Source organism: Neodiprion virginianus, chromosome 1, assembly GCF_021901495.1.
Source record: "Neodiprion virginianus isolate iyNeoVirg1 chromosome 1, iyNeoVirg1.1, whole genome shotgun sequence".
In the NCBI taxonomy this organism is placed as follows: Eukaryota; Metazoa; Arthropoda; class Insecta; order Hymenoptera; family Diprionidae; genus Neodiprion; species Neodiprion virginianus.
Genome location: NC_060877.1, coordinates 7,435,753 through 7,450,272, shown reverse-complemented (window position 1 = coordinate 7,450,272; position 14,520 = coordinate 7,435,753). Strand labels below are relative to the sequence as shown.

The window sequence follows — 14,520 nt, the reverse complement described above, 5'->3', positions numbered from 1 at the left end:
TGCAGTTTTCAGTGAAATCTGCTCTTCATCCTCACTCCGTGAATTGTTCGTTAGTTTTATTGCGAGATAGTCATTAATTTAATGTATAATAATACGTTATAACAATGATTTTTCTAAAATCGAAAGAAAAGATATATCGAGTTTGTATAAAAGCGATCATCTCTCTATAAAGTGGTGAAAACTTCAGTTTAGTTCCTTTATTTCATCGAATGCGATGAGTCATTTGATTCAGAATGCTATTTTTCACAAATTTACCGAAACACATTTGTCTCTCAGAAATTTCATTACATATTTTCTATTTCGTTTAGGCTTTAAAGAGAATATCGCAGCTTCCGAGCATAATAATTTACACCAAATATTCAATGTACTTCCTACGAATATTAATAAAAAGTAAATATTTTTGGTCGACCAACCTATTATTTTTCCTATCACTGATATCCAAAATAGGCTCATCGTTGATCGACCATCTTGCCTATTGCCTTCTCCCTGTGTATTTTCGCAATTTTGATTGTATTCGTTGAAAGAAATTGGGAAAACCTCTGACAGGTGATCCAGATTCCTCGGTGCATGTACCCAGGGATCGAAGTCGAGAGCCAAAGTGTGAAAAGGGAAGCAAGCAGTCGATGGGAAAGACGTTCGAGAAGAGTAGGATCAGGCGCAGGGGACTTTGTGTATTCAATCTCGATCGGAGATTGGTTTATGCTGATGACTTGGCTCCATTCCCCGCCCTCCCCTCCATTCCCTGCAAAATACCCCGTCCTTTTCCCCATTTTTCCTCTCAACAATATTATTCCTCATTCCAGTATTCCGCAAGCATGATCCAAAGCGGGAAAGAAGAAATTTGTTTCACCGTCGCGTGGGGGGGAAAAAAATGGAAACAAACTAAACGGGGAACAGAAAAAAAAAAAAACTAATAAAAAAGGACATGGAAAAGAAAAACAGAAAAACCGTAATGTTCGGTTCTGCAGGCGGCGTTTTGCACCGAGCGAGGAAAGAAAATTGCACGAGTGCATATACGTTCGCTTTCTTTCGAGATAAGAACACCGGCAATCTGTGTCACGCGAAAGGCGTGCATGACACGCGTGTGTATTTCCGTATATATCGAGCAGAAACGAGAACCAAATGATTTGGTATTCGGAGTTGGGTATACGTTGAGAATAGTAAGCCGTCAACGCAGACGATTATTGACGGGGTTAAACGAGACGGTGAGACGACGTTGATAACGGTTCGCGGTGAATTTCGGAAGCCTCGAAGCTCCGGAATGCGTAATTCTGAAATTTAAATTCGAGGAAAGACGAGCGAGGCGGTTTCTTGACACCTTATACCTTATACCTTATACCTTCGAGAAAACACGCGGAGAATGAAAGGCAGGTAAATTAGGGGGGAAAGTTCGTAACCTCTAACGAGTAGAGCTCGGCTTTCTGCACCTTTTCGCAACGCGTTTAATTAAACACGTGCCAATCGTCCCGCAATATATTCTCTTCCTCTACTCCCCTGATTCTTAACGGATCCTGATAATTGACTGCGGCACGACCCGGCGGAGCTTTCGAGACGATAAAGCACCGTCGTCTCTGCCGGCTATAGCGTGAAAAACGCGGCTTCGTTCTCGGAGAGAAGGATGTTCGGTGATGCATGCAAAACGCGACATTTTACAAACTGGAGTAAAAAATGATGGGCTGTTAGACGTATATTCAGCGTGTTTTCTCTTTTTTATCGGTGGAAAATAAAAAAGTGACAAAATTCTCGTGGTAAAAAATGATTCGAGCGATAAGTATACATCCGGGTGGCAGTTACATCGGAAGAGCACTTAAATTCGCATGCATTATTCAGTCGGGAGAAGACACAACGCGTACCTAAGTCGATCTACATCCTTAGAAATTTTTAGGGATGTACACGAAATAGGTACGGAGAACCCTATTTCAGGGGAGAAAAAAAATTGACGAACCCCATTCGCATTTCAAATCTCCGCTCAGTCTTTAAAACCAGTCGAATAATCTCTTCTTCGTTTTTTTCCTTTGGGAGGAAAACCCGCTTTCGCAATCAATCAATCAATCCGGCTCAGGACTAATACCGTTTCGTTGAGTTTAGTCTCGTTTCGTTTCGTTTCGTTTCGTTTCGTTTCGTTGCTCGTCGACTTTCCCGGCTCGGAATCGCAGATCTAGTCTCAGACTCGTTGTAGCGATAATTTTCACCAATTTTACTCTAAATCCCGTGGCAATGAACGTACAAGTGGAACTGAAAATAGACCGGAATTTGCTGCAGGCTGTAACCGATGTAGGCAGAACGGCTGGCCGGTAAAGTTTATCCCGGAAGTAGAATTTAAGGAGAGCTCCATTCATCACTCCGGTCTTAACAGAACCGGGTATCCAACACAATAAAGCCGAGTTAGTTCTACAGCCCTATATTTTCGCCCCCAATCTGTATACCTGCGGGTAGATTAGACCGGCATTCTTCGTCGACTTACCCTACCGTCGTCCCTTCTGTTTCCCATAATGCCGGATGGACTCGTGTGAACGGGGCGTAAGACATTCGATACGCACGATAAATCTTTTTCATCTGATCATCGAAACGACAATTTCATTTTCCAAACTCATTTACGTTCAGCAGTTTCTCGCGACGAAAGAATGACGAAGTATAGAAATAACAATCAAATTATCTCGCGTTTCGTGATTGATTTTTGCAAACGGTAAAATTCGGGGATCAAAATACCGATGACCTTATAGTAGTTTATTCAAAGGGTAAAATCGAGGGGTTGGTATACACGGTGTAAAATACAACGCGATAGCTTCGAGGGTGAAACATTTATGCGTATCACCGTGTATTATCGAGAGAGAGAGAGAAACGCAGCAATAAAGAAAGCGGGCATTCAACCTTTCTAACCCGTTAGTTGTTACGCATAATCGGCGCTGATCTTAATGCGAAGGAATTACACTTACTCGTGTTGAACGGTTAAATGGCACACAACGTTTTTGTTCGAATGATGGATCGGGCTGGTTCTAAATCTTGACAAATCGCGCAGGCGTTACACACAACGTTTCACATTTATCGCATTATGCTTGCACTACACTTGTTTTTAGATACGCAAGCGAATCGGTGGTGTTTTTTAATTTTTGCCAATCACGTTGTAACCTTGTGGATAACCGAAACGATTTTCACCGAGTTAAACAGCCGAGGTGAGAGATGATTTAACATAAAAGCTTGCAAATTCCCTCTCTCGCCGCATAATTTTCAATTGAAAAGTTAACGAGAAGATAATATTGAACGAGCAAATATATATCTTCCGGGGCGCGAACGCTGAGTAATCGAAAATGATAAGAAAATACTTTGATAGATTCGAAATATACGACATTTCATACAATTTCTCGCCATATATATTTTCTAAATTCTCCGATCAACGTAACCGATTTGAAAAAAAAAAATGTACGGACTTCTGTGACACAAAATAAAACCTATCCTAATCCTTGATCCTGTTATTTTGTTTTTTAATAAATGAAAAATTTATCTAGGCGACGGTCAGCTATAAATTAATTACGTTCTGCTCTTACGATTAGCGGAACCTCTGCTTGCCGATGAAACGTTACTTTTGTCTCTCATGCAATATAAATATCGGCAAACATACTCTGAATAATGTCTCGTCTCCATTTGCTAAAAATGGTATTCCAAGGACAGGTTGATAAAATGATATTTTATTATTGCACCAAGGAACTTGAATGACATTTTTTTTTCTCGAAAATCTCGAAAAATCATCACGCGGTAGAATAATTCGCTGTAAATTTGCGTTAACACACTGAATACAGAAGTTAGTTTATTTATTTAAAAATCGTAATTTTGCATATATCACAGTTTTTTCATTTCAATTTCACAATAGAACGATGGAAAAAACGGAGTCACGCTCTAGGCTAAGCTAAGCTTCGATTATTTTCTATTTTCGGTTTTCATCCGGGTAATATGATCGCAAAATTCGTAACCGAATGTACGTATAACGTACCTTACACGTGTATAATAAATTCCACAGAAGCTGTATCGCGCCGATCGATACATTCCGGAATTATTTTTCCTACGTGTGACATTTATCAAATATTAAAATCCACCGATTGACATTTGCGCTTTCGCGACCCGAATCCCAGCCTTCGCGGGAATACTTTATTCCACTATTAAAACTGCAATGATTTGTTATCAAACCCCGTGCCTGGTATCTTTAATAAAAATCCCAAATCTATCATAGATCCTTTGATTCTATTCTTGATATCGTATGCGAAGAAGCTTCATCGGGCTTTCCAAGATTGAATATACTATAGCGGTCCAATACTTTTCGACCGCAGCCTGCGGGCTTGGGTCAGCGATTTGGCTGCTGATTTTTTTCAAGAAAGTAGGTTAAAAAAAAGACGATTCTCCAAATTTGAGCTTAATATGAGAAAATCTGGTGGCTATAGAAATTTTTGAAGTTTTTAATAATTCAATTTTTTAGTTATTTTCACGATTTTTTCATGGGAGCTCTATGTGACTTAAAGACTCGAATCAAACGGCATTCCCCTTCTCTGACCTTGTATTTTGAGGAAAAAAATAGTTTTTCCCTCCAAAGCAAAATCCAGTTCAATTGGGACCCTTTTCATGGACTACTATCTTAGCAAAATTTCGCATAACTTTGAAACGCTGCCAAGTCAAGAATTTTCCAAGTAGACGGCCAATCGACGGCTCAAATTTTTCGTCTAGGTATACTTTATCACTACCTACACGAATTATTATTAATTACAACGTTCCTTTCTATATACGGCCTCGCAAAACCAACTGATTTTTGAAAAATCGCTCTTTTCAGATAGCTGTAAATTTTTTCTGTCAACTCGAAATCGCTTGAAATTTTCAGGGAAAATACTTCATTCTATCCCCAAACAACGCTGAAAATTTCCAGCCAGGAGTCGAAGTTGTTAACGAGCTGTGAATTTTCAAAATGTTCGAGTTTTCCCACATAATATTTCATATTTCATGGCATTATTACTCCAATTTCTGTGTTCAGCAAGTATAATCCGCGGAATGGAAATCGGAGGTAAAACTTGAAGCTAGGATGGTATTTCCTAGCGGTTTTGTTGTCTCAAGTAAAAATACACACATTGTATGTACGTATACCCATACAATACTCATAGCTAGAAGGAAGAGCCGGAAAGCTCCGCTTTTGTGTTTTCCTGAACGAGTTCGCCGGCTGGAAGGCATCCATGCGAATGTGGGCCACCTTTCCGTAAAATCACTTTTAACGGTTCCTTTGTTGCGGTCCTTCCCCCCCCCCCCCCCCCCCCCTCCCCCCGCCCCTAGCTGCAGTCATCTCGTCGTTGTTTACAAAAATATGTCAAACTTTGGCTCGGAAAGATGTTGTTTTTCTTTTTTTTTACTTAAATTTTTTCTCATGCATAAATAATTTTTCTTTTTTATTTTTCATCCTCCAGTCCCATTTTCCACTTTCTTCTTTCAGCCGAAGGCGACTCGTTTGCAGCGGAGAAGAGTTAGGGGAAAAAAAATAATTGAAGAATAAAACCAATGCGAGCCGCGCGAGAAACAAAAAAACGGTGGCTGGGGAATTCGAATTAATTGGCAACGAATACGCTCAACTGGGTCCGGAGCTTCGTTATTTTTCAAAATTAAAATAAACAGACTACAAAAGGAAAGGAGAAAAAAGAAAAACCGTGTACCGCTAGCTTCACAGTTTCGAAGCACGAAAATAATTCCGATTGCGAATACTGAGAGAGTCGAGGCGAGCTTATTGAAAAAGAGAGAAGGAAAGATATTTTTCAAGACTCTCTTGCGGAACTGATTGTGAGCTTTTATTCACTGGTCCGAAATATGGTGGAAGGAAATACTGTGCCTTTTCTATATCTGGTTTAATTTATGCATAAATTTATGTATAACAATAATGATATGAAAGTAGCAGAAATTCATGCTGAAAGATTGACGGATTACGAATTATTCGCGTAGTAAATTATTCCTCGGCTTTCGCGACTCTGCCGATGTTTCATGTACAATCTTAAGACACTGGCGTACGAATCCGGTCTAACAAGCACTTCGATTTTCGACATTTTTCTTACCGTGAGTATTATGGGGATTAGAAGGACAAGGTCGGATTTTTGCACACGGTTAGTAAAAGGTTTTATGAAGTTTCATTGTTTTTTTTTCTATCGAATAATATCAATTGACGAAATAAGCTATTGTTCGAACACGAACCTCTGTTTTCCAAAACAGTGTGGATCAAATTTCAAAGTTTATTCGTCCGATTAACTTGAGATCTGTACAGAATCTAGATTATAACATTTTATGTAGAATAACCGGATACTTTTGAAAAAAATTTCAAACCGTAAAAATGGTGAGCCGGTTAGTAAAAGATACGATTTTTGACGAAAGAAAACGACTTTAATCGTTTCTCATTAACAAACGAATAAAAATTTTTCAAAATCATCCGGTCATTCTACAGAAACTGTTGCAATCAAAGATCTGTCCAAATTTCAACTCAATCGGAAGAGTAGATTAATTTTCTTTTTTTTTTTGTTTTATTGTAATAACAGTAGGTTCGTTTTCATTTGATATTTTTCAACAAAAAACAAAACAAAACTTCGTACAATCTTGCACTAACCGTGTGTAAAAATCCAACAGTGCCCTTCTAACACCCGCGTGTTGAAGATAAGGAAAAAAAAATGAAAAATTTGAAAACGCCCGTATTTTTCGAACTAAATTCTTACGAAAGTGCCTTATAAGCGATGTATAAAATGCACAACGGCGCACGATTCAGAAAGACAAAAGTCAGACACGAGACAGTGTTCAGCCTGACGTATAAAATCCACGGACCGAAGGTCGAGCAGCTGTAACATTTACCGGGACAACTTTATTGAAAGCTCGCGTTTTATCCAGTAGCTACATATTTCATAGAAAAAAGTTGAACGAAGTTCAGTAGACCAACGAATGAGCAGCGCTCGCTTTGCCACGTCACGTAATTCAAGCCCCGGGTAGATTCTCGGTTGGATAAGATTTAACGTCGGCACACAAGGTATTGTTTTGTTTGTACAGGACCACGGTCTGTTGGGAATTCATCCCCTGATGAAGCCCTCAGCCTCTCGCTCCGACATCGAAAGCGCGAAACGCGCTCGGTTTTAAGAATTAAACCGAGGTTCGCCACCTCCGAGGAGTCGAGGAGTTGGGGTGCATAATTTTTGTCTCAATCAATTATTAGATTGAGATCGGCTGACGGTTTGTTAGCGAGACTCCGTGGCGCTGCTTCGAAAGCTCCCTGTCGCTTTAATAGCTATCGCAGCTGAAATAGAACGAGCTTTCTCGTCATTTTTTAACATTTTCACACTCGGCAGTAGTGAATCCACTTCGACTCGATGATAATCGAATCGATATTTATAAGGTGTGAAATTCACACGTCTCTCGCATCTCGAATCTTAGTGCAAATATTGCTTTGAACTTCGAAAATACTAGAAATAATTTTCGTAATACTTACTTGAAAGGTGATCGCGTCTCGTTCGAGAGTCGACATATTTTTAAAGATGGTATTGATGATGTCGAGAAATTTGTCACGCTGCAGAAAACTCGGTCCGTCCTTTTCGAAGTAATCGATAAAGTCGTACAGTATGAAATAGGTTCCTGAAACCGAAAAAAACTTTCGCTAAAATAATCAATCGAGGTTTTGACAAAGCTCGAAAGCACATCAACAAGAGTAATAATTATACATAATGTAGAAAAGATACGCGGCCAAAGATTCGAGAGAACGAACGAAAGAATTGTACAATAATTAAGTCATTTTTTGTCAGGTTTTTGCTGAAACATACTTTGACGCGTTGGGTTATCAGATTTCAAACGGCGTAAAATTACCCACGTAGCTCGGGAAGGTTGAAGAAATTTTTCCCAGGGATAACAATCTGATTCAAAGATCTCGATTTTCGGCTTTAAGGTCTCGAGACTCAACGCAAGAGTCTAACCGGCATACGTGACGAACTTTGGATAGAAAACTCGACGTTGTTTTTTTTTTTTTTTTTTCTTTCTTTCTCTCCGAGACATACGTGCTCGTCGGTGTTTTTATCGCTCGATTACCGTTCCTCGGTAATTTAGGTACGTCTGAATCCCGAGAGCGCGGCACGATGTTCACGATGTTCAACATGGCGTGGCAGACCTCTTAGAAAATATTCATCCCGCCCGGGGAAAACGTCTGGCGGTTGCAGCGAGTAAGAAAAAAAAAAAACAGAAAAAATTGAAAAAAAAAGTAAAAGAAAACGGAGAAGAAAAACTACAACAAGAAGCAAGAAGATGGGTAAGAAAATGAAGAAAAGGATGAAGAAGAAGAAGAAGAAGACGTCCAACTTTTCTGCCACATTTCGCAAGCAGAGATAACGAATGCTCGCGCTTAGCCTTATCTTCGCCATTTATACGTAAGCCTCGCAATCACGCTTATGTATGTATTTCTGTTTTTTCCTTCACCTCCCCCTTTTCACCTTGTCATTATTTTACCCACTTTTTCACACCGCGTGACAGACGGCCCTTTAGTCACACGCTACATGAAGAGCCCGAGTTTCCGTTATCAATCCCTATACGCGTCCCGGAGTCCATCGATCAGCGAGATTAGATTACAAGGGGGAGGAAAGAAAAATTTAGCGATTTCGTGCAACACGCTCTTGCGCTTTCACAAGGCGACAATTTCGAAAAGATTTTTCTCTTTTCATTTAATTAAAATTTTGACTCGTAGGCAACGAGGCCAAATTCACTGTCTCATAACCGGAATCGTGTAAGCCCCGAAATTATCTGCCGAGAGAATCGGCGAAACAATATGATTTCAGCTTTCGGGACCCTCGAGCGAATAATTACACCGTAAAACCCAGCGTTGAATATTTCGGCGAAAGGTTACAAACGTTGCCTCGCCACGTTGTTATCCTCTCTTCGCCGTCTCCGTTTCGATTTCCTCTCTCATTTACGGTGTTAATTCGGGCCGTGAATTATTCGGAAAAACACACTTTCGCTGTACTCGGTATTTACGTCAGTATCAAGTTGCTAATGGTAACAGAAGCTTCAATTGCTGCGTCTGCCCGGTACAGTTCTTGTTACTTGCTGTTCGGTGTACAGTACGTAACTCGGAAGACATCGTACACCTAATCAGGAAAAGGATGCCGGACGAAAACACACGGCGAGAAAAGCTTGCGACAATTTCACGTCCGCATCCGCGTGCAGGTTGCAAATAATTCTTGAGCCCCGCGGCGCGAGCAAAACGTCGACAAAGTTCACAAGCCGTGGTGATTAATCCACGATCCGTGATCGTTACCTCGAGTAGGTATTAACGCGTCGGTTGGATCGTCGACGCGGGCATAAACCGAAATGCCGACCGAATAGCGAATCGTTATAATCACTGTACGATCAGACGTCGCAGTTCTGATATTGCGTAAATGTAACACGCGCATGATGTTCGGCCGATAATTTAATACGATTGACCGTCATCGGGTATTCCGTATGAAATTCCAACTTGTCTATGTGACGAACGAGCTTTCCGTGCTTACCGAGATACATCGAAACGGGGCGGGGTTGGAGTTCCGAATTTGAAAAGTTCCGAAAGCACCTGATTACGAATTATCTGGTGTCGAAACTTGAAGATGAGAAACCAAACTTTGAAGAGACAACAAAGTTTCGAATGATCGGATACCAGACGGATCAAAGTTCCGAAACGCAAGATTTCGATGATTCAAGTTACGATTGAGCAAAGTTACGAAAAGGATAGTAAAATTCCGAACATTGAAATATACTCACCCGGTATGTAGTTTACTGAACGAGTGGGTGTAAAGTAATCAGAAGAACCGAAAATCTGAACGAACAGGATTCCGAACGTAAAAGTATCGAAAATCCAAAACAAAAATGATCAAAGTGGTGAAACTTTACCAAGCAAGAAATTCACAGAAGCAAAGATCTTCGATCATTCGGAATTTTACACATTTTCGGAAGCTTGAGCGTCGGGTTTCAGACCGTTCGAAACTTTTACTTCATTACTTCAAGTTTCACGACCAAAAAATTCGGAATTTGGCTCGCCCCTTCGAAACTGTGAGCGCAGTTGTGAGAAATTGGAAAAATCACGAATATGCTATGCTAATTGAAAATGTTTCCCTCCGAATTGCCAAGCTCGGGAGCTGCAGCGCAACATTCGGGAAATGTTATTTCGGTAACGCAATCCCCGTGTAACTGTTTCCTCTAGGATTCCATTCCGCAAGGATTATCAATAGTAATTGCCCGAGTAATTAGTGGATTAATCAGGGATATTATTCAAGTATCGGGCTCAGCCGCAGCAACCGCAAACGAAACGTCGGATCTTCCATCTTGCGGAATGAAATTCCACGAGTAAAGCGTTTCTTCTTTCCCGGTTCTTCAAAGTCTCCGACGCGTCGTAACTAATCTGCTCGTCGACTTTCACGTCCGTGTGATATTTTACCGAAGGGTTAAACGACCCCGTGCCGAAATTTATGAGTACGACAAGTTTCGACGATAGAGATGAAAAAGCTCAAAGCGCATGTTTATATGTACAATAAAAGCGTGTACCAGAATTATGTGAACCCGTTTAGAAACCGGGGAAAGTGAGTCCTGCTGCTTTACGTAGCGAATGGTAAAACTTTTTTACGACGAACAATATATTTCACAGTCTCATCCCGCGGCTACTAGCGAGTGGAAAAAGTCATTACGGAGATGAAAGTGCTCGTGCTGCCGAGCTTTTGCGAGATAAACAATAAGCAATAAGTTTTTGCAGCCGCTGCATCGTCCGCAATATTTTTACCCCGACCGTATCCGAACGACATATTTTTTCTTCAAGCCTAGAAAAATAATGTGCTTTGATTCATTGACGCCTGATCGAAACAGTTGTTCCACATTAATGTCACCGACTTTTACCACGTGTCGAGTACGACGAGACTAACTGCTTGCGGTGTACAATTATCTCGAGAGAAAGAAATTGCACCCGATCATTTAGTGTCTCTTAAGTGAATGTTTCTCGCTTCGACATTTCTCTCGAATCGTAACAAGCTCCGACAATTAAGCTCCCCGCGAAGCTATTCAAGACTAAGAAAAATCGCTTCTGCTACCGTGGAAAAGATTTCTCTGTTCTTCCATACCTTCGTTCTCAACGATAACTGAGATGATCAATCCACTCTATTAGTTTTGGCGCTGCAGAGCCTTCGACGCTTTGATTCCTCGCGCATGAATTGCTTCAAGGAGTTCAGCGACGATTCGATTTTCCCGCGAATAAAACCATCCGAAACGTTATAGAAATTTACTTCCAACGGGAATTGTTTCGTCCAAGTTTAAACTCACTATAAGGTACGCAACGTACATGCATAAGTAATAAAATGGCCGCATTGCACGGGCGAGCAGTCTAGTTGGGGCTATTATTTAACTATCCAGCAAGTAAACTATTTGCATACGGGGGTCGCGTTGCCTTTCAGGAAAGTTATGGACCGGCTTTATACTTCACCGCATGTCCGTGCTGTGTGCACCGTTGAGTAAGCCGTGCCATCGTAACCGTAGAGTGTGAGCCTCTCTCTTTCACTTCGTTACTTTATTGACGTACAAAAGGTTTCAACTTAAATTGACTTAGCTTTCAGCGATCAACCGAGGCATTTCAATTACCCGACGGCTATTTCAACGGTGCAACTTTTTTCCCCTCCATTATTCTTCTGGTTCTTCCATTTTGTTTCGTTTTCTCTTTTTTGCATCGTCCCCCTCGTTTTCCGTCAAATCGCGTATACCTTGCCCTCAAGTACATCTCGTCGGATACATCGTTGGAAATACAATTACACGGTATTCGAATAATAAACGAAATAAACTGAAAATGTACAGAATAAAAACAAGGCACAGAAATGAGATAAACAAAATTCAACTTTTTCTTCTCTACGTACGACGTGTACTTTTCTCATTTTGTTTACCCAACTTCGTAATACTTTTCCGTCTTTTTTACCCACCTAATAGCCTCTCCCCGTTACACTCGTAACAAATTCCGAATAATGTTATTCCACGGGCGCAACTCGACCTCGGATCGCGTCTTCGGTAACAAACGAACAACCGAAACATGAACAGTCAAAAAAATGTTTGTACATGGAAACGACCCGTTTCAACTCGATTGAGTCAAATTTCTTAGCCCTCCGGGCTGATTTCTAGAAACTTCACCGCCATATACACGTATAAACATTGAATAATTTCATCGCTTGTTGAAAAAAATAAATTAGTTGAAAAAAAGAAGAATCGCATAATATAATATTCAAAGTATCTTTGCATCATCGGATATGACTTTTTTTAAATCAATTTTCATAAACTGCGAGTGTTCTTAGTTCTTTTTTAGCGGTTTAATTTTTTTCATAAACGTACGTATACAGGGTGGGCAAAACAAAAAAACGGAACGATTTAAAAACGTGAATAAAATCCGAATGCGTTGACCGATTTTCAAAAACTTTTCGTTGCTCGAAATTAGAAGAATGAGTTTCACCGAAGAACAAGAGAATAAATAGGCCATGTAAATTCAAGTTTCACAGATCAGTGAATAATTCTCTCCCACGATTGCAAATGTGATGCGTTGGATAATTCGCCAATTAAAAAAAAAAAGCCAGCCGTAAGATCGTCTCGGAAACCTCGTAGATGTTCGTTTCATCTGCCTGGTAATTTCTCGTGCCTAATTAAATTCTGATTGAATTCCGATTAACTGTTGGCTGAAATATTGAGATCGTTTACTCGATGCTTATCAATCTTTGTTCCAGTTTTCTACATCGCTAACAACTGACTTTATCGATAATGGACTTTCTTTATAATGTCCCGGAAACAGAACGTTTACCTCGAACCGCAAGTCTTGTCTCTAATATAACAAGAAACGTTTCGTGTCGCGTGAAAAGAATATATGAGAATTTCTAATCGGCCAAAATAAAACTTTGAATCGTAATTTACGACTGAAATTAAGTTGAACATTCTTTAACAATAATTTTTCTCAACCTTCCAGGGATTTTTTAAAAACTCGTGTTTCTATAAATCATGTATCTAGGCTGGAAATGAATATTCTTACGAATTTTCAAAAGCAAAGCCAAAGAGCTTACTCTTCTAGTTCAGTGCGAAAAAAGTTTCCGAAAAATCGGTCGATGCGTCGGGATGGCAAAAAAAAAAAGAACAGAACATCTTTCTTTGTTTCAATAACATCGCAGAAAGAAAATCAGATAACTGAAAACTGAAATCGAATGACGAAGAGAAAATCAGAGCACTGAAAACTTTGTTCGACACGTATTTTATTACAGGAGGGAAAAATGCGAAGTCGCGGAGATGGTACGCGGGAAAAAGAACTCAATTACAAAGCTGGTACATCACAATGCCCGGGGCTTGCGGTTGGTTCCCCATTTTTCTCCTACGACGCCCCGGGCTGGATGAAACGCGTTACTCGAGCCCGGGTGCTAATTCTACGGCTACTGCCGCTGGTTCCCGTCGAGTCTATCGATTCAGCACCGGCAACTTGTTGGCTGCCTCGAACCCAGTGAATTTTATTGCAATTGCATCCCGCGCCCTTTGAGTGTGCCGCACTCTCCAAGTTTTATCGAAAACGAACATACCTGCTCCGACATTAATCTCGCATCCCTAAGGCGGAGTGCTGATTCTCTCGCACCTCGGTATTTTATTCCTTTATTTTTCATTCCGCCTATTCAGCTGCGAAAACTGCGATGTACGAGTTCGCTGCAGGTGTGGAAAAATGAGGGATGACGATTTTTTATGTATTTTTTTTTTTTTTTTTTTTACTCTCTTTATTCTACTCTTTAATACGGTTTTTATCTTCTTCCTTTTTTCATTTCGCTTGAAATTAGATTATCATTCCCCCAGCTGTCGGCCCCTCCTGCAAGCCGGTTCAATTATATATCCAGCATATTTGCACAGGGCAAACAAACTCGGACGAAAAATTTTACCTCGAGTAATTATCGTGAAAATGTTTCACCGCGGTCCGCACGGGGGGAAATAAATTTTTGAATAAACACACCGATGGCTCCGACAACACGTTTCATTTCTCCGTATAATCCAGTAAAGGCTGAATTACACCGTCGATTCAAGGTCGTTCCGATTAACCTAATTCAAAGTAAATTTAATCGACGATTCTACTGCGTAAATCAGGAGCCTCGAATCAATAATAATAATAACGCGCAGTATTTATCGTAAAAGTATATTATTTTCCCGTGATCGGACTCGCGAAATCCATAAAAATAATTAGGACACGTCGAGAAGGTAATAATTGTGTATTAATACAACTTTGATTGGAAAAAGTATTGATATTGAAATTTCCCAGTTCTCGTACACAAGCGAGAAACAAATTCCTCACGTTCCCTTCTTTGGGGATTGAAACGGGGGTAATGGGGCTGAAATTTGAAAGTTTTGACGTGCCCGCAGATTCCGTTTCAGCGTCATAACCGCGTAGCTAAATCGCAATGATGGATTATTAGAAAGCGAGAGTCAGGTGACGGAAGTGGGTGTAAAAAACGGGGTTGTCCGTATTTGTTT

The 14,520-nt window shown here is 40.4% G+C and overlaps 1 protein-coding gene across 1 annotated transcript in view; it reads right to left on the bottom strand.

Annotated features, from left to right (window-relative positions):
- The window catches only part of LOC124296781 (acetylcholinesterase-like), a 117,919-nt gene that overhangs the window by 54,379 nt on the left and 49,020 nt on the right, over positions 1-14,520 (bottom strand). Inside the window, exon 2 of the mRNA XM_046747133.1 lies at positions 7,484-7,626. Coding sequence (XP_046603089.1) covers positions 7,484-7,626 — 143 coding nt within the window. The remainder of the gene's footprint in view (positions 1-7,483; positions 7,627-14,520) is intronic.